The sequence below is a fragment of the Hippichthys cyanospilos genome, chromosome 21, assembly GCF_059441005.1.
Source record: "Hippichthys cyanospilos isolate Australia breed blue-spotted pipefish chromosome 21, RoL_Hcya_1.0, whole genome shotgun sequence".
Lineage (NCBI taxonomy): Eukaryota > Metazoa > Chordata > Actinopteri > Syngnathiformes > Syngnathidae > Hippichthys > Hippichthys cyanospilos.
Genome location: NC_142389.1, coordinates 2,643,882 through 2,669,452, shown reverse-complemented (window position 1 = coordinate 2,669,452; position 25,571 = coordinate 2,643,882). Strand labels below are relative to the sequence as shown.

Below are 25,571 nucleotides of genomic sequence, written 5' to 3'. Positions count from 1 at the left end.
ATTTGTTCTCATGATGGTATCGAAACTGGAAGCTGAGATCAAAACCCCAAATTCCAAAAATCTGCAATGCAGATGTTGCAGCCATAAATCATCTATGCTGCCCGAAAAGGGGTTTTGAGATTTCATAATTATATGAAAAAGAACTTGGACAAGCGTTGCTGCCTCTCTGCAGCTGTCTGCAGCTTCTTTCCCGCTTCCCTTCCATGTTTATAATGTGACACCACGTTTCTGCGGTGGAAATTGTTCTCGCCGTCCAGAACTGAAAACCTCAGTTGCGCTGCAGTCAAATAAAGGCTGTGCGGTTTCCCCCTTAAAATTTATTGTAAAAGAATGTAGTGTAGGTAAATAAAATGACATAAAAAAATAAAACGTAAAACATCATTTCGCTGCTTCGAATCCAAACCAGGTGGGCAGAGACTGGAAAATCTAAAAGGAACGCTTAAAAAAATAAGTTCACAGTTCCTCTTCTGGAAGTTTGAACATTCTCACATAGCTCAGGTTTTAAAAAAAAAAGTTTCAACTGAATTCCCTGAGCAAGACTGAGGCACGGATGTTCCCGTCTCTGAGAAGTAACAGAAATCGTCGTCATGGTCCCGCATCTAAAGTCCTACAGGTACTCGTCTGACGTCGGCGGTTCCGGTTCCATGTCGGCACCGGAGAGTCGGATGGTGTTCAACTCTCCCGTGTTCCTGAAGGTGTAGAGTTCATTGTCCACCATCCTGCGGTCCTGGAAGCCCAGGCTGTCCTGCCGGTCGATGGGCGTGCGCGGACGGGGCGGGATGAACGATTGGGACGGGTCCAGGAAGGTGTTGAAGTGGTCCACCTCGGGCTCCGCCTCCGGCTCGTTGATGACGGGCAGCTCCGAGGGCCCCGTGAACGTTTGGTAGGAGTCCAGCTGCATTCCTTTGAAATGCTCTTGCATGCTGTCGGCGTAGCTGGAGTCCCCGAGGAGGTGACCGTACACCATGGTCTCATCTATGGAGGCGTACACGTGGGAGTCGTTGTCTGAGCGCGCTTTGCTGAACTGTCTCTTGCTGGGGCCGAACATGTTCCCGCGGCCGATGTAGACGGACGCCTCCTTGCTCATGCGCTCTTTTTTCTTTTTCCTGTTTCAGAAGAAACCACCAATCCAAATTGAAATCAATCCAAATGTTCCAGAGCCACCCCCAAAAAACACCACCTTTATTATTCTATCAATCGTTCCATCGATTAATCATATAAAAGAGTATTTCGTTTTTAAGTTCGCTATTACTCCAATTACTTTGTGTTGATTAATGATTCGGGTTTATTTGGCATTGTTTAGGAGTTAAAAATATGTAAAGGACAAACAAAATCCATCTGGAGGAATTTATTTTGTAGTCACCCTTACTGAAACTGATTTGGGTACTGGTTAGGTCATCGCATTTTGATTAGATACAAAATTGTTTGCTTTCATAACGGTATTAAAAAAAAATCTGAAAATAAATACTGTTGAGGGTCTGAAATCAGAACACATGGACCGTGTTCATTTGAACAATTGTTCTAAAACACGGGTGTCAAACTCAAGGCCCGGGGGCCGGATCCGGCCTCCCACAAAATGTTATGTGGCCCGTGAAATGCTGATTTGATTTCAAGTTTCTGTCTAAAGTACCAAATTTTCTAGTTCTCTTTTAAAAATCAAGCATTTTTTGTTTGTTTGCAATCTCTTTTGAACAGATTTTACCGGCCTCTGATTTCAAAACTAGGTAAATGTGTGACAAACACACTTATACTTTATTATAAGTGCAAAATCCCGTTGCAGGCAGATGTACTCACTTTACAAAGAAGCACACTAAAGCCATGATGACGAGGAGAAGAAGAAGGGCGGCGGCTATGCCGAGAAGGATGGCTAAGAGGTCTGTGAAAGCAAAACAGAAGATATGAATTAGTCTTGAGTTTATTCTTCCAGTCAAAATGGACTTAAATGAACATTTTCTCACTGGTCTTTGGCACTAAAACGATTTGGGTGACTGCACCAAAGTTTCCCTCCTCTGGTATACAGTTGGACATGTTGAGATAGAAGGCCTGAGGCACCAGTAATTTGTCGTCCGTCTTCTCGTCCTCCCGGCGAGTCAGAATCTCCTCCTCGGAGTCCAGCATCTTGACCTTGATGGCCGTGTGTCGGTTATTGCATTTGGGCTGGCTGACGTTGACAAACTGGACCTGTGCCTGGTACCGGCTTGGCAAAGAGACGATCCAGGACACTGTGGACGACGGCCTCATTCCTTTGGGCCAGTTAGGAGTGGCCAACAGGGTTGGCGAGGACATTTGTGGGCTGACTTGATAAATAATGGTCTCTGGAAAACGGCACAAACAAAAGAAATCAGGCCGCCATTTTGTGTGCAAGTGCAACAGTGCCCTCATGTGGAAGAACATGAGTGGGACTACTTATAGGCCACTGTCAGGTTCATTTGTCACATTGTAATGATTCTAACAGCCACCTACCATAATTACAATGGACCAAAGGGAAAAGAAGACACAGAAATCCGAAGAAAAAGGAGGCGTACGTTTCGAGAAAACCATCGGTTAACTTTTTCGAAATGGCATTAAACCAATGTGAACTTTAATACACAACATAAACGAAAGCCCATTCATGACTTTAAAAAGGGATACGTGGGATAACGTTACCTGGGATCTCTTTGGTAAAGGTGACATTGAGAAAAGGCCCTTTCCTCTTGCTGAAGTATCGACTTGTTGCCGTGACGGAGATGTTGGCGTGCACCTGAAGCTTCTGGATGTTCCCGTTGGAGCAGAAATCTCCCACGGAGAAGCCTTCGCTTTCCTCCACATGTAGGGAGACAGTAGTAGCGTTGCACTCCTGGCCTGGCACCGACTGCCGAAGACTTCCCGATGGCGACACGAGATCGATGGTACGGTCCTGAGGAATGTTCACGTGCCAGGTAAAGCTGTGGAGGGGCATCCGAAGGCAGGGATCCAACGTGGGTATGGTGAGGAGGGTCTCGGAGCAGGAATCTGCATTCTGACAAGCTGGTATCGGTGAATATTAATAGTTAGAAAATCACATCATATTACAACAAAAAGAGAAATACTTTTTTTTTTTTTTTAAATCTCTTACCAATAAATTTACTGGCTGTCAATCGCACATCTTCATTGGGGCAGTCGAGGAAGGAGAGCTTGGCCTTACTGCCTGCAGCCACATTTATCTTATTTGAAATCTCTGAATCGACGCTCATCTCGCAGTAGGGATCAGAACCCACTTTCTCAATTTGTACGGACACTTTTTGCTGTTTGGTCAGGTCAACTGTACATAGAACTGGAAAAGGGGGAGAAAATTCCATTATAGAATGGCATTTTGGAGGTATGGTCCTTATATCATAATGATATGGCACAAACAAAGTTACATTCCCACATATTTAAAAAAAAAAAAAAAAAAAAAGACTTAATGCCTCACAATTCTAAACAGTGACTTTACATACTGCTTTGTCCATGCTTCGATGATGAATGTGTGAGAAAAATATAGTATTTTACCTGGATGACCACTTCTCATAACGGACACGCTGTATTTCAAAGTAAGTCCTTGCAGTGTCCTGTTGGTTTCACAGTTCCGCAACACCATTTTGAAATCGCCCTGCTGATGCTCCGGCTGCTTGTCATCCAGACCAGTTTTGACCACCTTCTTGTCTTGTTTTCTGTACTCCACTTCCACGTTCTTGAAGAGGCACTCCGGAGCCGTGCGATCGTGAAAATGAACGGTGTAGTTGTGCATGCCGGGCACAGAGAAGTCCCACTGCATTTGCTGATCATCGGGGAAATCGTTAGGATAATTGGCAGAGATGAAGGTGGTTTCAGAGACGCCTCGTGTTAGGTTGACTTTCACAATGGCCACCACTGAAGAAAAAAAGGGGGAAATATTGAGGTTCATGAAGAGTATATGAAGGATATTGAAAACATGCATAAGTCCTATACAAGTTTCAGAGAGAAATCTAACACCGAATGATAGATTTAGCCGAATTTGTAACACAGAGAACAACCTCAGACTTTTACCAAAAAAAATTCCCCGTCAATGCAAAATACAGCGTAGGTAAGCAACATGAAATAGTTCCACTTACTGCTGGTCTCAGGCCCAACACTGAGTTTAAAGTCAACCGGATCCAATTTTGCGTCCCTCGGCACCCGGAGGGAGACTCGGCCTTTGTAGCGCACCTGGATACTCGAGACAGAACCTCCTTTGCAGAAGGTGCCAACTTTGGCGGGACCCGTCCGCAAATACGTGACAAGAACGTATGTGTGTTCATCAGGACACGTCTCTTCATTGGCGATCTGCTGCATTCCCGGCTCGGGGAAGTCCAACTGGAAGGCCCTAGTAGAACTGACTTTTAGGTCCCAGGTGAAGGTCCGGCTGAAGTCCGGGAACAGTGAGGACCCCGCCTGGACTATATCGCCGGAGCAGGAAGTCGCTGTACAGTCTGGAATGATATGAAAGGACAAGGCTTGGTAAATTGTGATAGATTATTTCCATAAACATTGAACATACTGAGCATCCTGTGTACAACAGCAGTTCACAAATAATATTGTGGTTCGTGAACATAATCACACAGTGTAGGTGTTTTCATGTACCTACCAATTTCTCTGTTGATCTCTACAGTGAAGACCTCCTCTGGGTTAGGACAAGTGAACTCCACAGAGGTGTTACGAGATTCTCTCAGGGTTAGAACTTTGGGATTACATGTCTGTTTTGGGAGTTTGCCCACACACACGCTGCAGTCAGGTTCCACGGTGTCCCTGCTGATGATGATGATGGTTTCCGGATCAGGGGTCACAGACAGCATTCGGCCAGCTGATGACAAAGGGAGCATAAAAGATAGGCCACGTGAAATTATTGACGAATGATAGGGGTTATAAATAAGCATGATGAAAATTATAATTAGAGACATATGCCTCTGGGTGCTGCTTTGGCTGTGAAAATTGTCCTGTCCATTTCTTCTCCTTGAGGCGCCTCCACAGTCACGGCGGTCCTCCCCAGGAGATCCAGACGAGACACCTGTCCACCTCTGCAGTAGGTGCTGGTCTTTAGCTGCCCATTGCTTTTTGTTGTGCTCACAGAGAACTGTAGGCCTTGACATTTGTCTTGCGAGGCAATCGGCTTCAGGTTGTCAGTAGGCAGCTCCAAGGTCAAGACGGTCCTCTCGGGCACATTAATGTCCCATTTCAGGGTTCTTTTGAAGTCCTTCCAGACGTTTGGATCGAGTTCTCCTGCAGCAGGTGTGCAGGAGCTCTTGGTACATTCTGAGAAAGAAACAAAAGATGAACTTCTCGTGGTAAAATGGCTGACTCCCAAGTTTGCAAACGGGTGGATTTGCTGTTTAAGTCATTTTACCGAAATGCAATAATAACCAAAACATCATGCCATTGAACTAGTTAGACTACCGGGTCTGCAAACAGCATTTTATTGTTGTGTATTGTACACAGTATCGGCTCCATCCAAAGCACTTACCTATTGTCTTCATCACCTCTACACTAAATGCATCCTGAGGTTTAAGGCAGCTGAACTCCAGCGCAAGACTTTGGACATTAGTCAGCGTCTTCCCGGTCTGGGTACAGGTGCGGTCTGAGTCGACACCGGAACACAGCTCGCATTGTGGTTCCTGCGAGAACCTGCTGACCGTCACAGTCGTGCTGGAATCGACGGTGACGACCACCGTTCTGCCTTCTAAAATCGAAGGTGGGACCACAACCAAGTATTTATCAAAAAGGCATTGTGTTTGCATTTCAGTTAGGTATGCATACAATATCTAATCCAAGAATTAGATTAAATATGTCATTATGAGAGAATAGAATATTGTACATAAACGTGTGTCTAAAAATGCATCAAGCACTTAGATAACGTAGTTACTGTATGTACTAAATTACTCAATTACTTGAGTAGCTTGAGTACGTGACTAAAGTAATTGCTTCTGCGGAGCTAATTAATTGAATCAGGTGTGATGTAGGAGAGAGAGGTCAAAAACAAACAGTTATGCAGCTCTCCCCGCTTTAACAAGCACTTAAAAAAAACATTTAAAAAAAATACGATATATTCTTACTTAATGGTCCAGCAGAGGCCTGGAAGACCACAGATTCCACCTGCGTCTTCGGTGTAACTTGCAGAGACACGGCAGCTTGATCGAGCAGGTCTAAATGGGTCACAGAGCCAGCTTTGCAGTAGCGGGTGTCTGCTCTGCTGCCCTCTTCAAATGTGGTCACTGAATACTGATATCCATTATTGCACGGCTGTGACGTTTCCCGCAGTCCCTCTCCGAGGACATCCAAACCCACAACTGTCTTTTCAGGCGCCTTGATCGTCCAGATGAATGTTCTGGGGAACTCAATGAGGAGGGAGGGCTGAGTTTCCACTGTAGAAGGGTGGCAGGTGTCCTTTGTGCATTCTGCATGACAATGAAGACAAGAAAAGATGCACGCATTTATTATTCAACAAAAAAAAAAAAAGAACAGCATGTAGTCGCCTACTGAAATGTAAAAATGCCTTGTCATTCTATTAGTGCATCATTTGTATTCCCTTCCCACAACATGGTGCTACTGTTACAGTTAAACTGCAATCTTCAGGTTTAAAGGCAAACCAAATGTTCACAGAATTATGCAACAAATTACAAATGTAGCATTTACTGAAGTTCCATTTCAAACACATTGAAACCAACCATTTGTTAGCAGCCCACTAAATATTTTTTCGGTAGTTTTTACAGCTTTTACGTCATTAATGATTGAAGTCAAATATCAATAAGTAGATGCAATACTGGTTTTGGCTGCCGGTAACAATCATGCATTCAATGACAGAACACTTTGGGCTTTTATTTTTTTGTGACGATGATCTGCCAATCATCTAAATCTGCAGGAGGTTGAAAATAATCCTAATCATTTTAATCAGGTGTGTTTGAAAGAGAAACACTGAAAAACATGTAGAACATTGGCTGTTGGTGACTAAAGTGCAATATATGGAAATCTATGAATTTGCATGACCAAACCAAAACAAAACTTTGCAGAGCAAGTTAATATTAGAAGTACGGACGTTAACTCACCAATGAGTTGATCGATGGTGACCGCGTACGACTGTTCTATGGCATGGGGGCACTCGAAAAGCAGCTCGACCTCCTTCTCGGGCTCCAGCGCGAGAATCGAATGGCAAAACGTTTGCGTGTCGTTGACCCCACCGAATGTACACACTGTACACTCGTCCGAGGACGGGCCATTTGATATTGTTACTGATGAGCCTTTGTCAGGCCTGACAGTCAGCTGCATGCATTCTGAGGAAAGGGATCAGATGAAGTCAGATGATGCAAGAATGGGAAATCAAGAAATGACAAAACAGATTACCAGTGCTGAAACGCATACTCGTCTGACCGTTTATAAGACCTTTAGCTCAATATAATGATATTGAATCCAAAAGCTGTATCGCATATTCGGTCATTACAAAGGTATTTATTATTTCTGGCGAAGAATCCAAGGTCAAGGTTGAACAGGTGATTGAATTAGAACTAGTTTTTTATTTCACTGAACAGGCACACCTAAAAAACGTTCTGATAAGGTTGTGCGGGTCAGAACAAAGCCAAACTGATTTAATTCTTGTTTCACTTTTGCAACACCCACTTTTCTTCTACAATTAAATGTAAATAATATTTGACCTAAACAACGAACGAACAAACAGCACACCCGATTCTAAGCTACATTAATAATTGAGTCCTGTGTAGCCAAGTTTAGAATTTGTTGGTTTTCCCCAAATTATCTGCTATTGGCATTTGGGACTTTTTTATTTTGTTGAACATATACTTTATGTACACTAAGATCCTCAAGGTGCTGCACAAGTACCACTAATAGTACACCAGCACACTCTAGCGGTACATAAAAGTATCACTGCGGTAGAGTTAGGTACAGTTCAGTTTTATTTAACTTTGTAGCACTGTTGTACTATATTAAATAGTTGTATCTTATATTTTATATAAAATATAAAGAGTTTTTCTAGTTAGAAAATTGGTTAATGTTTAAACTGTAAATAATGCAATAATATTATCTTGATGATAACGTACACCTACAATCTTAATGTATAATAATTAAGGTCATGATGTAGGTACTTGGGAGTGTTCTGTACTTTGTATGTAGTACTTGGGGTGAAAAGTTTGATATAAGTGCAAAATACAATAGCCAAGTCAAGTTATTAACGCTATAAGAACTTAAAAGCATTAGTTTGTAGCAATACTACCGGAATGTGTTAAACGATGGGACCTCTCCATAGGTATTTGAGATATTTCTTGCATTTTTCACTTTACTGTAAATTCTGCGCATACATTAAAGATCATCATATAAACTTTTACAGACACTCCATTTCCATGCTACTATTTACCTCCTAAAATGTCATGTATACATTATTTTAAGCCTGGATTAAAAGAGTGAGCTTCTGTTCCGCAAAGGGACAGTAACCGCTCTGTAGCAGATTGCAGGTCAATTATTAATGAAGATGATCAATTCGAGCCTCAGGAAGTGCCATAAATGTCTCATAAACCTTTTACGGGAAGGTCTATGTGTCAAACTAATAACTGTGAACACGATCTCGTATTCGACTGGCTGCGTGTTTTATGCGATACAACCACCGCAATTGTGCAAAAAAATATAGCAGTCCTTTGAACTTGCAAGCGTTAAACGCGACACAAAACGCCTTGACCCAGTTTAACGGTTAAACACACACATTTAAGCAAAACACGTTGTAAAACGACTTTAACGAGCCACTCGTTCGTCGCCGCATAAAGTCTCACCTGCTGAGTCGAGGATAATCAACAACAAAAGTCCGAGCAGCGCGCAGGTGTCGAGTCGCATTTTCGCTTGAGTGAGCGATCTTCCTTACTTCCAAAACACGTCCAGGATAATGTTTTAAATTTCCCCCAAAAACGGGATAAAGCCGGGTCTTAGTGTGTCAAAGACGCATTTTGGCTAGGTCCCGCATTACGGCGTTGACGCCGAGGCAGCCACTTCCTGCTTACCTGAGCAGCAGGGGCGTGGTCCGCGTGTTCAAACCTGACAGGTGAGCTCACGCTCCGACTAAAACGCAACAGCGAGTAAAGAACTCTTCCCTTCTTGTGCGGTGCGTGGCACAATGGTTGTCCTATTTATAAGCTCTGAAATATGCCTGGGATGCTTGTCTCTGCGCGAACACACACGCGGGGTGTGGAAGATGAGGCGGTTGCACGCGCGTGCACGCTCACGCGTACGCGCACTCCATACAGACACTTAAAAGTGATAAAAGTAACAGTGCTTTTTGTAAGAAAAGTAATAAAATAAATAAATCTGTTCTACTCGTCCCCACTAGTCCACATAGTATTCTGTCGTGGGATTTTTAATTAAGCAGAAAAATTAGCCTATTTTTACCCAGCTCAGGGGGGCGGCCATTTTGCCACTTGCCGTCCACTGAAATTGACGTCACAGTTGTTTAGTGTTCAGGAAACGACCAATCACGGCTAACTTGAGACTGCCGCATGACCAAGTTCATAAAGTAGGAGAACCGTGATTGGTGATTGACCTGACCATTGAGCAGATGTCATTTTCAGTCAAAGGCAAGTAGCAAAATAGTCACCTTCTCAAATGGATCAAGTGGATGGATGATTAATTCATATTCCCCCAGCCAATAACAACCCTTGTTTTTAATCACAATTCAGCATAATATTAGCCAACAGAAGCAAAGCATCCAAAAAAAAAAAAAAATCCAAGTGGGATGAGAAACATTCCTGTGTTACAACTATGTGACATCAAACTGATAACATTTAGCATTATGGCAATATTTCATCATATATTGTAGCAATATGTAGTTGTACTGTTCAAAGTTGCTCTTTTTTTGGCTTCGCTATAAGTGTGTTTGGACATTAAAGATCGAAGGAACAAAGGTACAAAACAGCAGTGACACACAGTGTGTGCCAAGGCGTGTGTACGTACAGTACAAGTGATATCTTGTGTTTTACACGATGCATGAAGGCATCACAACTACCGAGCTAAGATGATCTGTTTGCATATTCAAATAGTACAACTGACACTTCATTAATTTTGTACTCCGGGAAAACAAAATAAGGCCGTTACTGTTTCTCCTGATCAGTTTAAAAATTCATTGTAATGCATTGCGTTACTCTCATTTGAACCGAATAAAATAATACTCATTTTTGTGTGTAATGCATTACACTACACCGTTACAGCAAAAAGTAAGGGTCATGTAATTTTTAGCGAAACAGCATGTACATCAGTTTATTGAGGCATTTATTTAAGGACCAGAATTGGCTTTTTTGACTTATGAAGAATATTTTACTTGATAGTGTTTAATATGCTTGATACTAGCTAGTAAGCCTGATGAATAAATTTCCCTCCCAGCATTGCCGAGGCTTCCTCCTGCCTCCACATGCCACATAACGGAGACATTCCTGAACAGAAGCATACCTTAGGGCAAGACTATTCAACACACGTAGCGCACTGTCTATACTGTATAAGCACACCTATATGATCCCGACTTGATAATGGTCTTTTTATACCGAATGTGTCTTTGACAGTTTTTGTCACGACAAATTTGCCTTTTAAATGACACTGCAACGGTCACAACTTTCCCCAAATCCACACCGACGCACAAAACGATCACAAAGACCATTGATGTTTTTGTTGAACCAGTCTGACAGCATGCAGAGTGGGCGTTGTGGTGGCTACAAATGTTGCGCCTGCAAACAAGGGAGCTCAGTGAGGAATCAGCAGCTGTCACAAATCCCTCCCCTCTCATGCTAGTGTAAAAGTGGGACAAGCACACATGTACTTGTGAGGGCCGCGAGTTGACATGTTTTCATACCAAGGCCTAAGGTTTCATGGCAAATGTTTCCCACACTTCCGACGGGAGACGATTGCTCATCTGCAGCTGAGATGGCTCCAGAGAATAACACGAAGAATTGGAAAAGTTGGAAACGTACTGTATCTCATACAGGTCGTAAATTGTGAATTACTGCACATGGGCGGGACCAACGCTGGAGCTTGAACATTCCACATGAGGGCAGTCACACAGGACTTTTAGAAGTGTAGCTTGCTGTCGAGTAAAATGCAATCCGTCACTGATTGTATAGATAATGTGGCTTCAGATCACAATCACTTTTGATTCAATTGTTGGACATTACAACAAATTGCAGTGGTACAGGGTACTGTGTCATCCATGTCTTATTTGATAGACCTCTGAACTACATTTGTAGTGGTATGTCCAGGTGCATTTTATTTAGCATCTCCAACAGATAGATCGTGTCACATTATCTGTTTTATTTCTGACAAACCTGCCGGAAAATTGCATCACTAATGAGTGTGCATTTGTGCAAAACCTAAACTAAAGGCATGGGATGTTTTGAGAATCAATGTATTACAAGTTGGCAAAAAGTTGCTTCCCGTTCCAATTAGTTTGTTCTTAATTTGAAAAGAACCTTTTTTTTTTTTTTTTTTTTTTTTTTTTACTGCTCCTTTCACATCAAATTTCATTAAATTCGGTTTGTTGATTCATGCAGATGCCCTGTCAAAATCTCCTGTACCCCTAGGGGTAATGATACCGCTGCCATATTGTATTGTTGCATGAAGGAATGATCCTTTGTAAATTGCTTTTTGTTAGCCTGTAGGCTACTGTATGCTTGTTGAAATGAAAAAATAAAGACTGTTTTCTTTTGACGACATTGACTACGCTTTTTCTTGCTAACCAAGGACATTCGAATGAAACCTGATTTTCATAAGATGAACTACATAAATTATTAATGAAATCCAGTTGTTGTGTTGATTATAGTGATAATTTATGCCATGTGATTCTGACATTAATCCACATTACTAAGCAGTAGTATATGAATGTGACAAACGTGTCTGTAAAATTATACTACATGCCCTCTCAGCTCACTACCTTAGAAGAGAATGGTGGTAGTAGTGGTGGGGGTTGGGGGGGTTAACCCCTGTGCCCCCCACCTTCCCTGCCAGTCAGACCAACAGTACCAAATGCACCAGTCATAATCGCAGGAGGCAGCTCTCCTTACAGCCGTGCAAAATTAAACCCCCTGACTGGACTGTGAGACGGGTCTGAAAGGAAAGGCAACATGGAAAAGGAGGAAATAGACAGCAGTGGTGGTTCAAAGTTTTATTTTGGTAAGATGCAACTACGGTTCTATGATTCAACTCTCCATTGGATTTTATTTTTCTCCACTCTTTTGACCAGCCTGCGTGACTTGTTTTGCTGAACCCCATTACTCATTCAGTGAATGAATGTGTCTTTTTGTGTGCATTGTTTGCAGGTCATTGTACAAAATGCAGTAAAGTGGTGCATGGTGCGGAAAAAGCTTGCCAGGCCATGGGACAACTATTCCATGAAACTTGTTTCACATGCAGTGTTTGTAGTAAGTTGACCAAAAAAAAAAGAATGTGTCATATAATGTGCAGAAAGATGATGCTGTCTAATTTTATTTTACCCTCTTGTGTATATACAATATGTTTGGAAAGTCAATCTCCATTTTTTTCTACTGACACATCTTTAAATGTTGTTTCAGTTCTACACCATTCTGAACATCTAATTAGTATAGATTATGTTCAATTGCTTTTGTAATCTCATTGTGTAATGCAAGTGTACCTAATTTTGTGGCCATTACATATGTGTTTATAGGCAATATAACTGTCTTACTTGGGTTACCTCTAAGTAGTCATACATTGTCATGTTATGTCAGAATAAATGACATCAAACGAAACACAACCCTTCTCACATTCCCTTTAATTTAGTACTAAGTGGATTTTTTTCCCATCAGGTAAAACTCTTCAAGGAAAGCCATTCTATACCGTAGCTGGAATTATTTATTGTGAGGAGGATTTTTTGGTAGGTAGACACACATGCAGACAAAATTGTTGATATCCTTCAGTTATGATAAATAAATAAATAAAAATCACCGGGTGTATTAGCTATGAATTTTTAGCCATTATCCTTGTTGAAAGACAGCAAATGTCCTGTGTCTGAGACCGAGCTGATATTCTATGCACAGATTCAAGATTCTGTAACAGCAAAACAGTCGGGGACAAAAAGCAAGCTTCTTCCATTTATCACAATAAGCGCAGTGTTCCTTTTTTTTTCATATGCTTCATGTTTTACATCTGTAAAAATAGTGCTCATTTGACTTGCCAATTAGCTCCAGTTTTGTCACATTTATCCAAAGGACATTCTCCCAGAAGATGTGTGGCTTGTCAAGTTATTTTAGTGACCATTTTATGCTTGAATGAAAGAGTACCAGCAATATTATCCTTGTGTGCACATTGCATAAAAATATATACATTATATATTATCCTAACAATGACTCAGCTACTCAGTTGCCTTTTATATGCAGTATTCAGGAGTTCATCCACCCCCTGAAGCGTGTTATGGCTGTGGTCAGTTAATCGTGGATATGGTATGTTATACCGCATATTTATGTGCCTGTAAATGTATGTTGGATTAATTGTGCAGAACTGTGTGTGTGTGCTCCAGCAGGTCCTACAGGCTCACGGGAAGTCGTACCACTCAGCCTGTTTCCGCTGTACTGTGTGTAGAAAGAGCCTGGAGGATGTGCCCTTCACTCTGGGCACGGACAAGAAGGTTTACTGTGTCAACGACTATCACAAGTAAGCATATTCGCTATTGACTATCTGGCTGAATGAGTCACACCCAGTTATGGAGACAAACAATTAAGCCAGGAGCTGCAGGGCAGGTTTAACATGAAAGTGTTGTTGGTGGTTTCAGGATGCAGGCTCCCCGCTGCGCTGCTTGCAATAAGCCCATACTACCAACTGAGGTGGGCCTCCACTGAGTCATTTTTCACAATTCTGGATCAGTTATATTAATTATGTTAACAGCTTTCTATCGTTGTTTCCAGGGTTGCACAGAGTCTATTCGAGTGGTTTCATTTGACAAAAACTACCACGCCGAGTGCTACGGATGCAACGTTGACTTTGTTTGAAGATTGTTGTCTTTAAAGTAAATTATATAATATTATGCATTATCTCAATTTTGCTCAGTACGTCCGGTGCAAATAAGTGTGGTATGGTGTTATTTGTCTTTTTTCTTGGATCTGTGTGCCTTGTCTTTGTAACTAATTACTTTGGAATGACGGTAATAAGTGATCAATAATGCATTACAGTTTTGAAGTATTTTTCCCAATGTATGTATTTATTTTTTCCCCCCATTATGAGACTCGCAGATAGCAGTTTAATTAAGCACCGGCGACAGTCAATGCTGGGCGGCAAGATGGCTCCGGATGAACTCATGTCACTACTTTCAGCCAATCAACATCCGTAACGACGAGAAACTGCCAGATCTGAAGTTGGCCAGACTCGCTCTATATATGGCGCTGACTATAACCTAGCTATAGCGCCCCTCTGCGCCACTATTTTCAAATCACACATGCTACCATCCCGGAAGGCAGCAGTGTGGGAATGAAGATAATATAGCGTGATGGAAATGGCGTCAATCACGCTCCGTTCCTGTGCTCTGTGCACAGCGACCTTGCTCAACTTTGCTTTTGTTATCATATCCGGTGCTGATTTTATTCGATTTGTGTCATTTCGAGCCATTTACCATAACATCACCGGAGAAACAACACTCTGTCAAGGTAAAAACTTCCCTGTCTTTGGCAGCCTTACGTACTTTTAGGAGTGCAACGTTTTCCAGTTAGAAGTGTGCGCGACTCATTTGTTACGTACTTATTGACATTAATTTAGCATGGCATGCTCGACATTGCAAGTTTACATTTTATAAGTTTACTCAAGATAATAGCAGCGCTTAAATTTTGTGTGGACGCCCGGCTGTTGTATCGCCCGGCTAGCTCAGTCGGTAGAGCATGAGACTCTTAATCTCAGGGTCGTGGGTTCGAGCCCCACGTTGGGCGAATCGTTTTTTTTCTTTTTTTTTTTCGATTCGCATCATCCCTTTGTTTTTATGGCGTAAAAGAGTATGTCAATACAATAACTAACGTAGAATCCTACACGCAAACATAACACACACACATCATACATAAATGTATACATACATATATTCAACAAATTAAAACTGTTCCATTTTAAATCAAAATTTTATTTTGAATATTTTAGACTAATCATGGTTAATTTAAAGTGTCACTGTTGATAAAAGATCCTAGAAAGTACTCATAATATCGTCAAATAACCGTCAAATATGTATATATACTTTACATACATAAAAAAAAAAATACATTTATTATGTGCAAAAATTGTAAAAATCTGATAGTTGCAAAAGTAAGTACGCTGTATGTTTATATATTTATGAAATTGAAATGGGAATATGTATTATGCCATACTTAGAGTGACTTTTGAAGACTTTTGCATTATGGGAGTCCAGGCTAAGCCAATCATCAAAGCCATTGAAAGTCATTTTATCCGTTTGTTCACCTCATAAGACTCCATACCATGGTCGGAGGCCCTACGGGACAGGTCGGTCCTCAAATCGCTGGCTGCGGATGTAGCCCTGCTGGCTCTATTCACCGTCCAACACAGTCTGCTCGCATGGGCGCCCGTCAAACAAGCTTGCCAGTCGATTCTGGGCTCCTTGAACAGGACTGCATACTGCTTCACCACTGCGCTGTCCCTCCAGGTACCTCACCACACACCGGATTCTACCGTCAGCCATTTTGTAATCAGACAAAGGTCTTATATTTGTACTAGATTCTCATGCATTGCTGGCAGCCTGTCACTGGCGCCCCCTGTCTGTGGTCAGTGCGCCAAGCACCTTGGAGTGTCTGGTTCCCTCTGCTCTGCTTCACCGTGCACTTCTTCTGCTGGGCTATTATCTGCACGATCCTCATGATGTACGACTACCCAGAACTGTTGGGAATTAAGCAGGTAAAGGCGGATGAGAAATATCTATAAAGAAATAATACGCATTTTGCCCGATTATTTTTGACACAGAATTAATACCTATTATGCGTAGGTGTATTACGAGTGTTTGGGTCTGGGGGACCCCATGTCCTACAAGTCATCCCAAGCCCGGCGCTTCCTCTCTCACTTCCGCCATCCGGTGTGCTTGGAGCTTGGCGTGGTGCTGTGGCTCCTGCCGACTTTATCTCTGGACAGGCTGCTCCTGGCATTAATGATGTCGGTCTACTTGGTGCTGGCACACTCGTTGGACAAACAGGATTTAGCTTTTCTTTGCAAACAGCTTAGCAGCAAGGTGCAACTCTTTACGGAGCAACACCGGGCCCAAGCCCCGACCACCAGACTGGACAGGAACCACAAGGAGAAGTGAAAGAAATGCTGTTGTGAGCGGATTTAACAATATACTTAAACAACGTCTTAGAGCTGAAGGCTTTGCACCTTCTTGATCAATTTGCGGTTCAACAACAGGAGAGCTCAGTTACGAAATGTGATTGCAATTCACATATAAAAATAAGAAGCACTCTTTTTTGCAATTATAGATTTGCTGAATATTTTTGGATAGTGTGGTTTGAACATCTTTTTTAAATATTTAACTTAGTCGTCATTGTTATTATTGATTAAAAGCTACTGACACAAATTCAATTCTCTGAATATTCATTTTTCTCTCTCTCTCTCTCTCTCTCTATATATATATATATATATATATATATATATATATATATATATATATATATATATATATATATATATATATATATGTATATATCAAGATGCGTGTAATGCATGGTATATAATATAATATCTAGTGTACAACACATTGATGAGTGGCTCGTTGTCAAAACTGCTATAAATATTTATAGTTGTGGGTAATGGTCATAGATATTCATATTCACAATGGGCTGATCCTGATCCTTTCCGCCAGTTACTCCTTCAGATGTGCCCCCCCTCGACCTCCTCCATCCTCGATCTCTTCCAATTAGACAGAGGGATGAGACGTGTGTGTGGGAGGGGGGATAGAGCCCGAGCAGACAGCCTGCTCTTTAAACGCTTTTCTTAGGTCCCGCAATATGGTGCTTGCCACTTAACTCTACTGATGGAATTGAACGTAATTATCGGATTAGCGTCCTGGTGTCTTGGAACCTGAAAATATTTACCGTACTCTGGTGATGGTGCCATGTTCCGGCACTCAGTTTGTTCTGAGTGGTACCTTAAAGTCCTATCGACTGTACTTTTTGAGATCGCATGGATTTATTTGTTTGGGGAAGCCATGATCTAGTGGCGAGCAAGACAAAGTGGATTCAGCGACAGTAATACAAAGCAGGATTCTTGTAAGTATATTTCACACGACTATTACAGAAATGTGTTGTTTTGTCGAAAATTGGACTGTACGCCGAAGAAAACTTGAAGGTTAATCCTGTAATTTAATAAAAGCGGTTTGTATTTTAATAGGTTTACACTGGACAGCCACTTTGATCTCCCCATTACTAACCTGCCAAATAATTAGCCCCATAGTTTAACTACACCTACTACAACATTATGACTACCTGCGCAATGTACTATCTTCCAATACATGCTATGCATACATGCTAGGTATTTTGTTTTGGACACAAATTGAGAGGAAGTTTGATTTGGTGTAGAAATGTGCTGTATCATACCAAGTTCGGTACAAAATACGATACTAGATGCACCTTTTTGTATGATCCAGTGACATGTGAACATTATTACTGTATTTATAACTAGGCGGCGTTTTTTGTGTTGTACCTTTTACCTCCTGTTAAATTGATAGAATTAATTTAGTCATCATAATATGATTGTTCAGCATATCAGTCCTTGTGCCAGAAAGGGTACAAACAATTTACAATTATTTGCATTGTGATTTTCATAATCTACTGGTTAATATGTATGCCTTACAGTTGATTTTTCAAAAACAATAAATAGGAGAATCTAATAGTCGATACCCGTGAAGGAGTGTGCACGATTGTCTATATATGTCCTGTCTCAGCTCTTGCCCCGTCAGTTGTGCCCTTATGTGGACAAGATTAGAATGAAATATATATATGGCGTCATATACTGCTGAGTCAACTTTTAAAGACACATTTAATTCATATTATCGGTATTGCAATGACAGCAACTTTGTATGCTTCAGATGCTATATAACATGCTACTGTTTCACAGAGCATACACAAGCAATATCATCTTCACAGTATGTTATCGAAGTGATTTAACAGAATTTAATATCTCATTTCTGCGTTGCGGTCACAGAAGCCAGGACTCGCTCCCTGTCTGGGCCAAAAACCTGCCGCTTTTCTGTTATGTCTGTCTCCTCTCTTCCGGAATGGAAGCAACTCCTATTGGAGAGAAAGAGGAGAGAGGAAGAAGAGCGAGGAAGGCGAGAAAAAGAAGAAGAGGAGAAATTTGCCAACATGCCTGCTTGGAAGCGAGGGATCATTCAGCGGAGGAAGGCAAAGCAGGAAGTCCTGGTTGATCGGGAAAAGGAAAAAGACATCGCTGTCTTGCCGGCCGATCAACCTCCTTCGGATATATTAAGTGATACAGACAACTCTGTAAACGCCAGTCAAGGAAATGAACAATCGCTCAGTCCGGAGCCGAGCCACTCGATAGATGCGGACCATAGATATATGAGCCAGGTCTCTGCGGAAACCATCGTTCCAGTCCATGAAAACCCATTCATACTCACGCAGTGTGTGTGGAGGAAGGGCAAAGAAGTAGATGTTGGGTATCTGGAGAAGGGCAATGAGTTGGAGGTAAAAGAGCGGGAAAAGGACAAACTTTTCCTCAGAGGTCATGACGGAGAGACTGGAAGAGGAAGAAAAATCGAGCAGAAAATAGAGCGATTTCGAGATTTGAGTGAAGGGCGGGACATGGAGAGGAGCAGAGACAGGAGTCAAGGGAGGGAGAATAACAAGGAGATTTGGGAAAAATCCCCATGGAAAGACTCGGTGAAAGACGTACCCAGAGAGAAAGAATTGCTTAAGGATGAAAACGAAAGAGATCCAACTAATTCGTTTTCCCCCCTTGTACCTTGTCTCCGAACTATTCGCGCAGACAATATAATCATCATCGAGCAGAACCGCAGAGGCAGCGACGAGATGAGAACAAAATGGAGGGAGGTGGAGGTAGAGCGGCCTGAGGAGGACTTGCAAGGAAAGAGGGGAATGAAGATGGACCTAAGGGAGATCCTGGCAGGGGGAGCGAGCGTGACTGAGATCCGAGCTTCTGATGTTCTGATCATAAAGCCCACGGCAGACGTTGAAGAGCGTTCTTCAGGAGGGGGAGGAGGCAAAAACTCTGGAAGAGAGGATGGCGAGATGTTCACCTTGGATGCAAAGAGGGAGCATTTGGCCAGAGAACTCTCTGGCCAAATTTCGCGGATGAGGGAAAAAGAGAACTCGAAAGAAAAAGAAAAACCATGCGGCCAGGCAACCGTGATTAACAAGAAGGACAGCTTAGATGACAACGTGTTTTATGAAAGAGGAGGGAGAGTTAGCCAGCTGCTCACTAAGTTTGGGGAGCTCCGTAAGCCTCCATCTAGATCCAAAAGTTCAGATAATTTTCTTAGGCCCGGTCGGAGGAAAAATTCAAGGGAAAATGATGAACAAACTGATTGGAGGGCAAGCGATGGGCGAAGTATGCCACTAAAAGGTGTGCCAAAACGTTCCTTCAGCTTTTCTGATAGGGTGGCATGCGCTAAGGAAAACGGGTTGGAACCAGATGGATACTTTGAAAGGAAACCACGTGAGAGGATACATTCAGACAGGAGTGGGGCAGGATTAGGGAAGGAAATGCCAGCAAAGTCCAAAATGGGATGTGCACGACTTTTAGAGAAAGATAAGTTTGTCAAGTATAAGGATGGGCAATTAAGAAATGAAGATCAGAGTGAAACAATACAAAAAAGAAGCGACACAGGGACGGGATTCCAAAATAAGACTGAAATCAAGAACCCGGTTGAAAGAAAGGCTACAGGGATGGCGGGTGATGAAGACAGGGAAGGCTTCACGATGGCATCTGTAAAAAGCACAGAGGGGATTTCATTCGCTAGAAGAATACCAATCAGGCAAGACGGAAAAGCAAGGACGGCTGAAAGAGAGGCGAGAAAACTCACAGAGAAAGGTTTCAAATGGGATCTCAGCGCAGAGAAAGATTCTAACTCGGGAAAATATACTGAGGGACAACTTTGTGAAAAATCGAATGCATTTGAGAAAACTGTGGCATTGACCAGCCGTGGCGCTGCAGAGAGCTGCTGCCGACTTCAATCAGACCACAGAGAGTGCTCCAGTCTGCTCAGTACTGTAGCAGATAGCGGGACAGAGTGGGATGTTTTGTCCCATCATACAGAAGAACTAATCAGCAAAATAGAAAAAATAGTAGACACACCTGATTATAAAGCTGAAACATATTACAAGATGGAGTGTAAGCAAGGGGCGCAAATTCATAATGAGACCGCGGCTTATGATGTAACTCCCAGATCTCCGAAAGGGATCCCTTCTTTGGGGAACTCTCCAGGTCCCCTGGAGATCCAGATCCCCAGGAGCGTTTTTTATGTTGCAGAGGAGATGGCCAGAAAGAATACCGATCAAAGCAAGGAAGGGAAAGACTACGAGGAAGGACAAGGAGTAGAGAGAAGAGACAGTTGGAGGGTCGGCAAGCCCTTGAGCCGCATAGAGTCTCTACGAGAGAAAATTAGACAAAAGGAGCAAGAGCGGCTAAGACAGAGAAGGGCACAGGGCATGCATGAGGATGAATCCAAATGGGTTTCTGATGCACAGGCACAAGGGGACACCTGTGAGGAAAGTGGTACAGAAAAAGAGAAGGGATGGGAAACCATAAGTTGTTTGCAGAAGATGACTGCAGCAGAAGCAGACACAGTGAAGCAGACATCCGGGTCTGTATTTGACATCACGCAGGAAGTCGACATGTCGAAAAACTGCCCTCAGCTTCCTGTTTCTGTGCTACAGTCAGCCACAGTGGGTGGAGAGGAAGTAAGTAGAGGCTCCTACGCTCCGTCCGAAGATACCGATGAATGTCTTCGAATATCTCAGGACGAATATGACACCTTGAAACATGTGGAAGAACAAGTGACGCACCGGAGGAGTCAACAGCAGAGCGGGGAAGGAGAACAAGAGGAAAAAGACACAGAGAAGCCCGAGAAGGAAGTAGAGGCACCCACATCATCCATTGATCCAGCACAACCTCCCTCCCCTTCGCCACCTCATCCCAACTCCCTGGCAGCAATGAGCCGGATCTACAACTTGGAGACAGTTGGCTCGAGGTCAGGCTTGTGTTTAAGAGAGAGGAATCTGGATGTTTCATCTGTACATCTCATTAAGGTGAAGCCCCTCATCACGCCAGAGACACAAAAAGGAGATGGTAAGGTGTTCTCCAAGGAAGATGCTTGCGGGGTAAAGACAATACAACTTCAAATTGAGCAGTTTCAGCTCAAAGAGCAGGAGGTCCTGCAGACTCAACATGTCGTCTCCACGTCAAATACTCCGTGTAAGGACAAAGATACAAAAGGACCCCAAAGCAAAGGATTCAGAAAGCATCAGCCTGAAGAGATGGTCAAGGAGATACCAGAATTTAAACCCAAAGTGTGTTCTAGACAGACTGTTTCTCCATCTCTTTTCAAACAACCGAACCCAAATGATATCTCACACGTCAGGAGCCGATCCCCGGACACGTGTTTGAAACCCTCCGACTGTGCGCCAACTCCAGCCCCCTCACCATGCTCTCCATCTCCCGCTGCTTCTCCGTCACCATCGCCAACATTCTTCTCCATTCGCAGTGCCTCGGGGGGCCAGGTGAAGAGAGGGGCCACCATTACAATCAACCCCAAAAAATCCACGGGATTGGCAAGAACAACCGAGTCCACGACGCCGTCTATCCCGGCGGCATGCGTCAGCTCAAAAATACCCCAACCGATCCAACAACCCCAGACAAATTCAGCTGTGGCTGAGCCCGCGAAGAAGAAATATCCGACAGTAGAGGAAATTGAAGTGATAGGCGGATATCAGAACCTGGAGAAGTCATGTCTCGTTAGGAGCAAAGGGACTCCGAAAAGGGTAAGCGGGGAGTACTCTCTACTATTAAATCCCGTCATGTTTTGGGGGTGACCTGAGTCAGATTCAGTCGGCCCTGTTTAGTCAATATCCGGTCGTTCAATTCATAAATGATCACATTTTATCCGCATCCTATCACCATGGCATCATCAGGACAAACAGGGAAAACCTCTTTTTGCGTCACCTGACCGCCTGTCTCTTTTGTTGAGTGGAATCTCCTTTCACTGGGAGAACATCCCTCTTGATTGAAAGGCCCAACCACTGAGACAGACCTAAGCCGGTTAAAGCCTTATCAAGCACGGCATCGTGATTCTTAGCCATAAGACCTTGCTGGGATCTGGTTTGCCACTTTATGCTCTTTGTAATAATAAGCTTCAATTGACGGTAACTGAAACAACACTAATGATCATGATAATACAACAGTGAAGCGCTAAAAATAACTGGTGAGAATGTGTTTAATATCGAAAATAAGTTGCCCAACACTGGTATAGAGAGATTGCACATTTGAAAAAGAAACCACAAGTCGTGTCTTCCTCCTTTTGCCTCCCAAGCAGATTCTTGCTTTGCAAATGTTTACGAGTCCATGCTAGAGCCTGAGCAGTGTTTCACGGACTATATTTAAAAAACTGCAATGTTACCCCCTCAGTTTGTTAAAATGTGATCCCCTCACTTTTTAAAACTAGTGCATGTCACTAGTGCAGATGTACCTGTCTCAGTGAGTTAAGGATGAACCTTTTTGTGGCTGAATATGTCAAGTTGGAAAATAAATGGGTTAAATGCTAAAATTGAAACATGGCTAGCAAAGCTTCAGTTCCTCATTCAAACTTCTCTTTACTCTTCTCAAATGTACAGCATACCAGACGGAAAAATTGAAGGAAAGTTTCTTTTACCCCAAATAATGACATTTATTGATGCGTATTATAAATTCTCATAAGACAGACCAATTATTATCAGTTATCAAGCCTCCCAGTCAAAATATCTGTTCTTGAGCGATATTGAGGGACTTGAGCTAAAATTTAACTGATAATACCATTACGCCCATAAAGTACTGCAAGAAGAGTACCTTAAAAAAGAAAAATGAGAAAAAAACGACTCAGCATCAGATCTTCTCCCTTGCATCATCGCCTTTGGCTAAAATAGCGGTGTCGCGACAGACAGGACTGAATGTGTTTTTCGTCACTTTCCAAACTCAAACTACTTTCTCTCTTAGCAAATTTCAATCCCTTTAGCAGGTTGTAGTAAAGCTACTGGAAGTTGTGACTGGCTCACACACGACTGATGGGCTTTGTATACTTTGACTCAGGCTTAACCTCGCTGAACTATGGCTTCAAGTCACAGTGGGGCGTGGCGGGTTTGTCCTCTCTGACTCTTGCGTTTCCTTCTCTTCGTGCTTCTTTTATCAACGTTTTTCAGAGTAGTATTTTTTAAATAACCACGGCCTTTGCGGGTATCTCAGAATTGTTCGGCACCAAAACACAGAGCAGCTCAAACTGTGAGCTGAATCTTTCCGTCACCGGTCTTTGCTGTTTTAGCCAGGGTTAATAAGGTTGAAGGTGCTGGGATAAGCTCTATTTGCCTCACAATGATTCGTCCAGCCACGCTAAGGCACAGATATTATCTGTAGGCGCCTGCAGACAGTCTCAGGGGAGATGGAAAGGTAACTCAGGTCACTTGTGGTATTAAGTTGGTCACTCGCCGGGGTTATGCAGCACTCTCTTATCGGTTTGGATTCGTGTGTATTTTCTGTAATCGCGGATCTTCTCTGACATTTGAGCAAAGAAACCGCTTGAAAAATCATACACAGGGTTTTTTTAAGTGTAAATCTTTTTTTTTTTTTCAACGTCGAATGATGGTATTGTAATTTTACATCACTTGCAAAGAGACTTTTTTTTTTTTTACACGATTGTGTTAAAGCAATACTAGTAGAGCTCCTCTACTCACTTCAACATTGTCATATGAGCACAGAAAAGCAAACTATGGGAGGTCTTAGTAACACTGAATGTGTACCAAAAATACACCCCTGATATTTGCAGATAAACATTATTAAGTCCATGACAAAAATGAATTTTGGTTCCTGTTTCTGAATTAAAACAAAGCTGGCTACAATTGCAACAATAAAGACACGTATCTGTCAATGTTAACAGGGCAAGGTATGTTTCAATGAGGACCGGCTAGAGCAGCTATGCGAGTATCCTTCCGAGACCTCCATGTTGGTGTCCACGCCTTACCCCCATGAAACAGCGAGGACCGAGACGCAAGTGGAGGAGCTGCAGGAGGAGGAAGGGGAAGCGGACGGAGGAGCTGTCGTGTCCAAGAGCCCAAGAAATTTGGGGACTGCGTTGGGACGGGGTCTAAGAGTGGGTCAGTGTCACCCCTTTCTCAAAAAACATAATGTGTAATCAGGTATTTGGAGTCTGGCATGATTCCTCCTCCCTCATTATAATCGAGCAGAATTTGAGCCCTTTTATCCAACTCAATTGGGACAAGCAGCAAGTTAGCTATGCCTATAACCTGAAAAATGCCCCCGCCTTCTTAGGGTCACCTGTGGCCACTTTAGAGTGCCTCATTCTTTGCTGTGAGGAAAGACGTGAAGGTTTGCAGTCACAGACAGTGATTGCAGCCTCAAGAAAATGACAAGTGAGGTTGACTTAAAAAAAAATAAATTGTGCAACTCATATTATTTCCCTCCCATCTCTACCTCCTTATGTTTTCCAGATGAGTCGTGCCCTCGGTAGACGCCACTCACCTCGCCAAAATGCCTGTGCGATGCAATGAGGTTTTTCGGAGTTTTTAAATGTTCATCTCAGTCTGTGTCGTGTGGACGTACAGTACGGTTCTTGCCACTACTTTATTTTTCAGGAGACTATTGTGATTTATGTTGCGAAAAATGTCCAAGTCACCAGCTGTTTTTGGTGCTACGTGGCAAAAGATCACCCGTCTATGCAATTAATGAAGATTGTTTGGTTGTTGTTAAAATATTTGCTAGGATTTCAATTCCTGGTGTTAGGTCTGTCAATCGGTCTTGTCGTCCGAGTGCCTTGTGCCGGCTTTATATACTAAAACCACACAGATGATGTAAAATAAGTTGATGTGTTTTTATTTGCATGCATTCTTGAAAGAAAAAAAACGTGGGACCTTCATTATAATAATTTGTCATGTGGAAGTGGCATTATAGGAATTGTGTAACAGCAGATTTGCATTACCATTTTACAGCTAATGTCAGAATGTTGGCTGTGTATTATTGACACATATTTAGTATTTTTTGTTTGTAAATAAACACGTTTGATTAATGAAATGTGCAAAAAGTTTGTACAGAAGCTTCACAAACTGTTTTTATTTTTGAAATGGCTTACTAAAAAAAATTAATAAATATTTTTAAAAAAACATGTTTATATCTATATGTATGTTCTTATAGTACACATCTACTGTATGTTTGCGTGTACTTTTTGTTTGAAAAACCTTCGACGTCAAACTATTGTTTGTTTTCCTTTGGAGGGTTTCTGGCTGTTAACCCGTCACCTTATTAGATACAGACAAATGATCGCACCAAAACTAATTTATTTAAGTATGACTATTAAAAAAAAA

At 42.4% G+C, this 25,571-nt stretch overlaps 4 protein-coding genes and 1 non-coding gene across 9 annotated transcripts; 4 read left to right on the top strand and 1 right to left on the bottom strand.

Annotated features, from left to right (window-relative positions):
- Window positions 1–299: 299 nt before the first annotated feature.
- On the bottom strand, window positions 300–9,373 carry cdcp1b (CUB domain containing protein 1b). 2 transcript variants are annotated; one of them, XM_088405399.1, is made up of 13 exons: window positions 8,781–9,373; window positions 7,053–7,277; window positions 6,063–6,404; window positions 5,474–5,689; window positions 4,918–5,265; window positions 4,601–4,816; window positions 4,089–4,445; window positions 3,508–3,867; window positions 3,095–3,292; window positions 2,647–3,006; window positions 1,959–2,315; window positions 1,795–1,876; window positions 300–1,106 (listed from the first exon to the last, which is right to left on the bottom strand). In XM_088405399.1, the coding sequence occupies exons 1-13, from the start codon at window positions 8,839–8,841 to the stop codon at window positions 608–610; spliced, it is 3,621 nt and encodes a 1,206-aa protein (XP_088261525.1). In that variant the 5' UTR covers window positions 8,842–9,373; the 3' UTR covers window positions 300–607. The 2 variants fall into 2 exon arrangements, with proteins under 2 accessions (XP_088261525.1, XP_088261526.1); XM_088405400.1 differs by having other exon boundaries at window positions 9,006–9,373.
- Window positions 8,959–14,174, top strand: limd1b (LIM domains containing 1b). 2 transcript variants are annotated; one of them, XM_088405405.1, is made up of 7 exons: window positions 8,959–9,046; window positions 12,300–12,401; window positions 12,804–12,871; window positions 13,374–13,436; window positions 13,514–13,647; window positions 13,766–13,817; window positions 13,899–14,174. In XM_088405405.1, the coding sequence occupies exons 2-7, from the start codon at window positions 12,356–12,358 to the stop codon at window positions 13,980–13,982; spliced, it is 447 nt and encodes a 148-aa protein (XP_088261531.1). In that variant the 5' UTR covers window positions 8,959–9,046; window positions 12,300–12,355; the 3' UTR covers window positions 13,983–14,174. The 2 variants fall into 2 exon arrangements, with proteins under 2 accessions (XP_088261531.1, XP_088261530.1); XM_088405404.1 differs by lacking the exon at window positions 8,959–9,046 and adding an exon at window positions 12,099–12,153 and having other exon boundaries at window positions 13,517–13,647.
- A 156-nt stretch (window positions 14,175–14,330) lies between these two features.
- On the top strand, window positions 14,331–16,551 carry nrm (nurim). Of its 2 annotated transcripts, none has more exons than XM_088405403.1 (4): window positions 14,331–14,633; window positions 15,435–15,628; window positions 15,721–15,876; window positions 15,965–16,551. In XM_088405403.1, exons 1-4 carry the CDS (start codon window positions 14,477–14,479, stop codon window positions 16,277–16,279), a joined length of 822 nt encoding a protein of 273 aa, XP_088261529.1. In that variant the 5' UTR covers window positions 14,331–14,476; the 3' UTR covers window positions 16,280–16,551. The 2 variants fall into 2 exon arrangements, with proteins under 2 accessions (XP_088261529.1, XP_088261527.1); XM_088405401.1 differs by having other exon boundaries at window positions 14,405–14,633; window positions 15,700–15,876.
- Window positions 14,837–14,909, top strand: trnak-cuu (transfer RNA lysine (anticodon CUU)). Its single transcript has one exon. It is a non-coding gene; the product is annotated as a tRNA-Lys (tRNA).
- Window positions 16,552–17,087: 536 nt separating the features above from the next.
- Window positions 17,088–25,372, top strand: ppp1r18 (protein phosphatase 1, regulatory subunit 18). Of its 2 annotated transcripts, XM_088405653.1 has the most exons (4): window positions 17,088–17,237; window positions 18,172–21,989; window positions 24,131–24,347; window positions 24,702–25,372. In XM_088405653.1, the coding sequence occupies exons 2-4, from the start codon at window positions 18,222–18,224 to the stop codon at window positions 24,719–24,721; spliced, it is 4,005 nt and encodes a 1,334-aa protein (XP_088261779.1). In that variant the 5' UTR covers window positions 17,088–17,237; window positions 18,172–18,221; the 3' UTR covers window positions 24,722–25,372. The 2 variants fall into 2 exon arrangements, with proteins under 2 accessions (XP_088261779.1, XP_088261778.1); XM_088405652.1 differs by having other exon boundaries at window positions 24,131–25,372.
- Window positions 25,373–25,571: the final 199 nt, after the last annotated feature.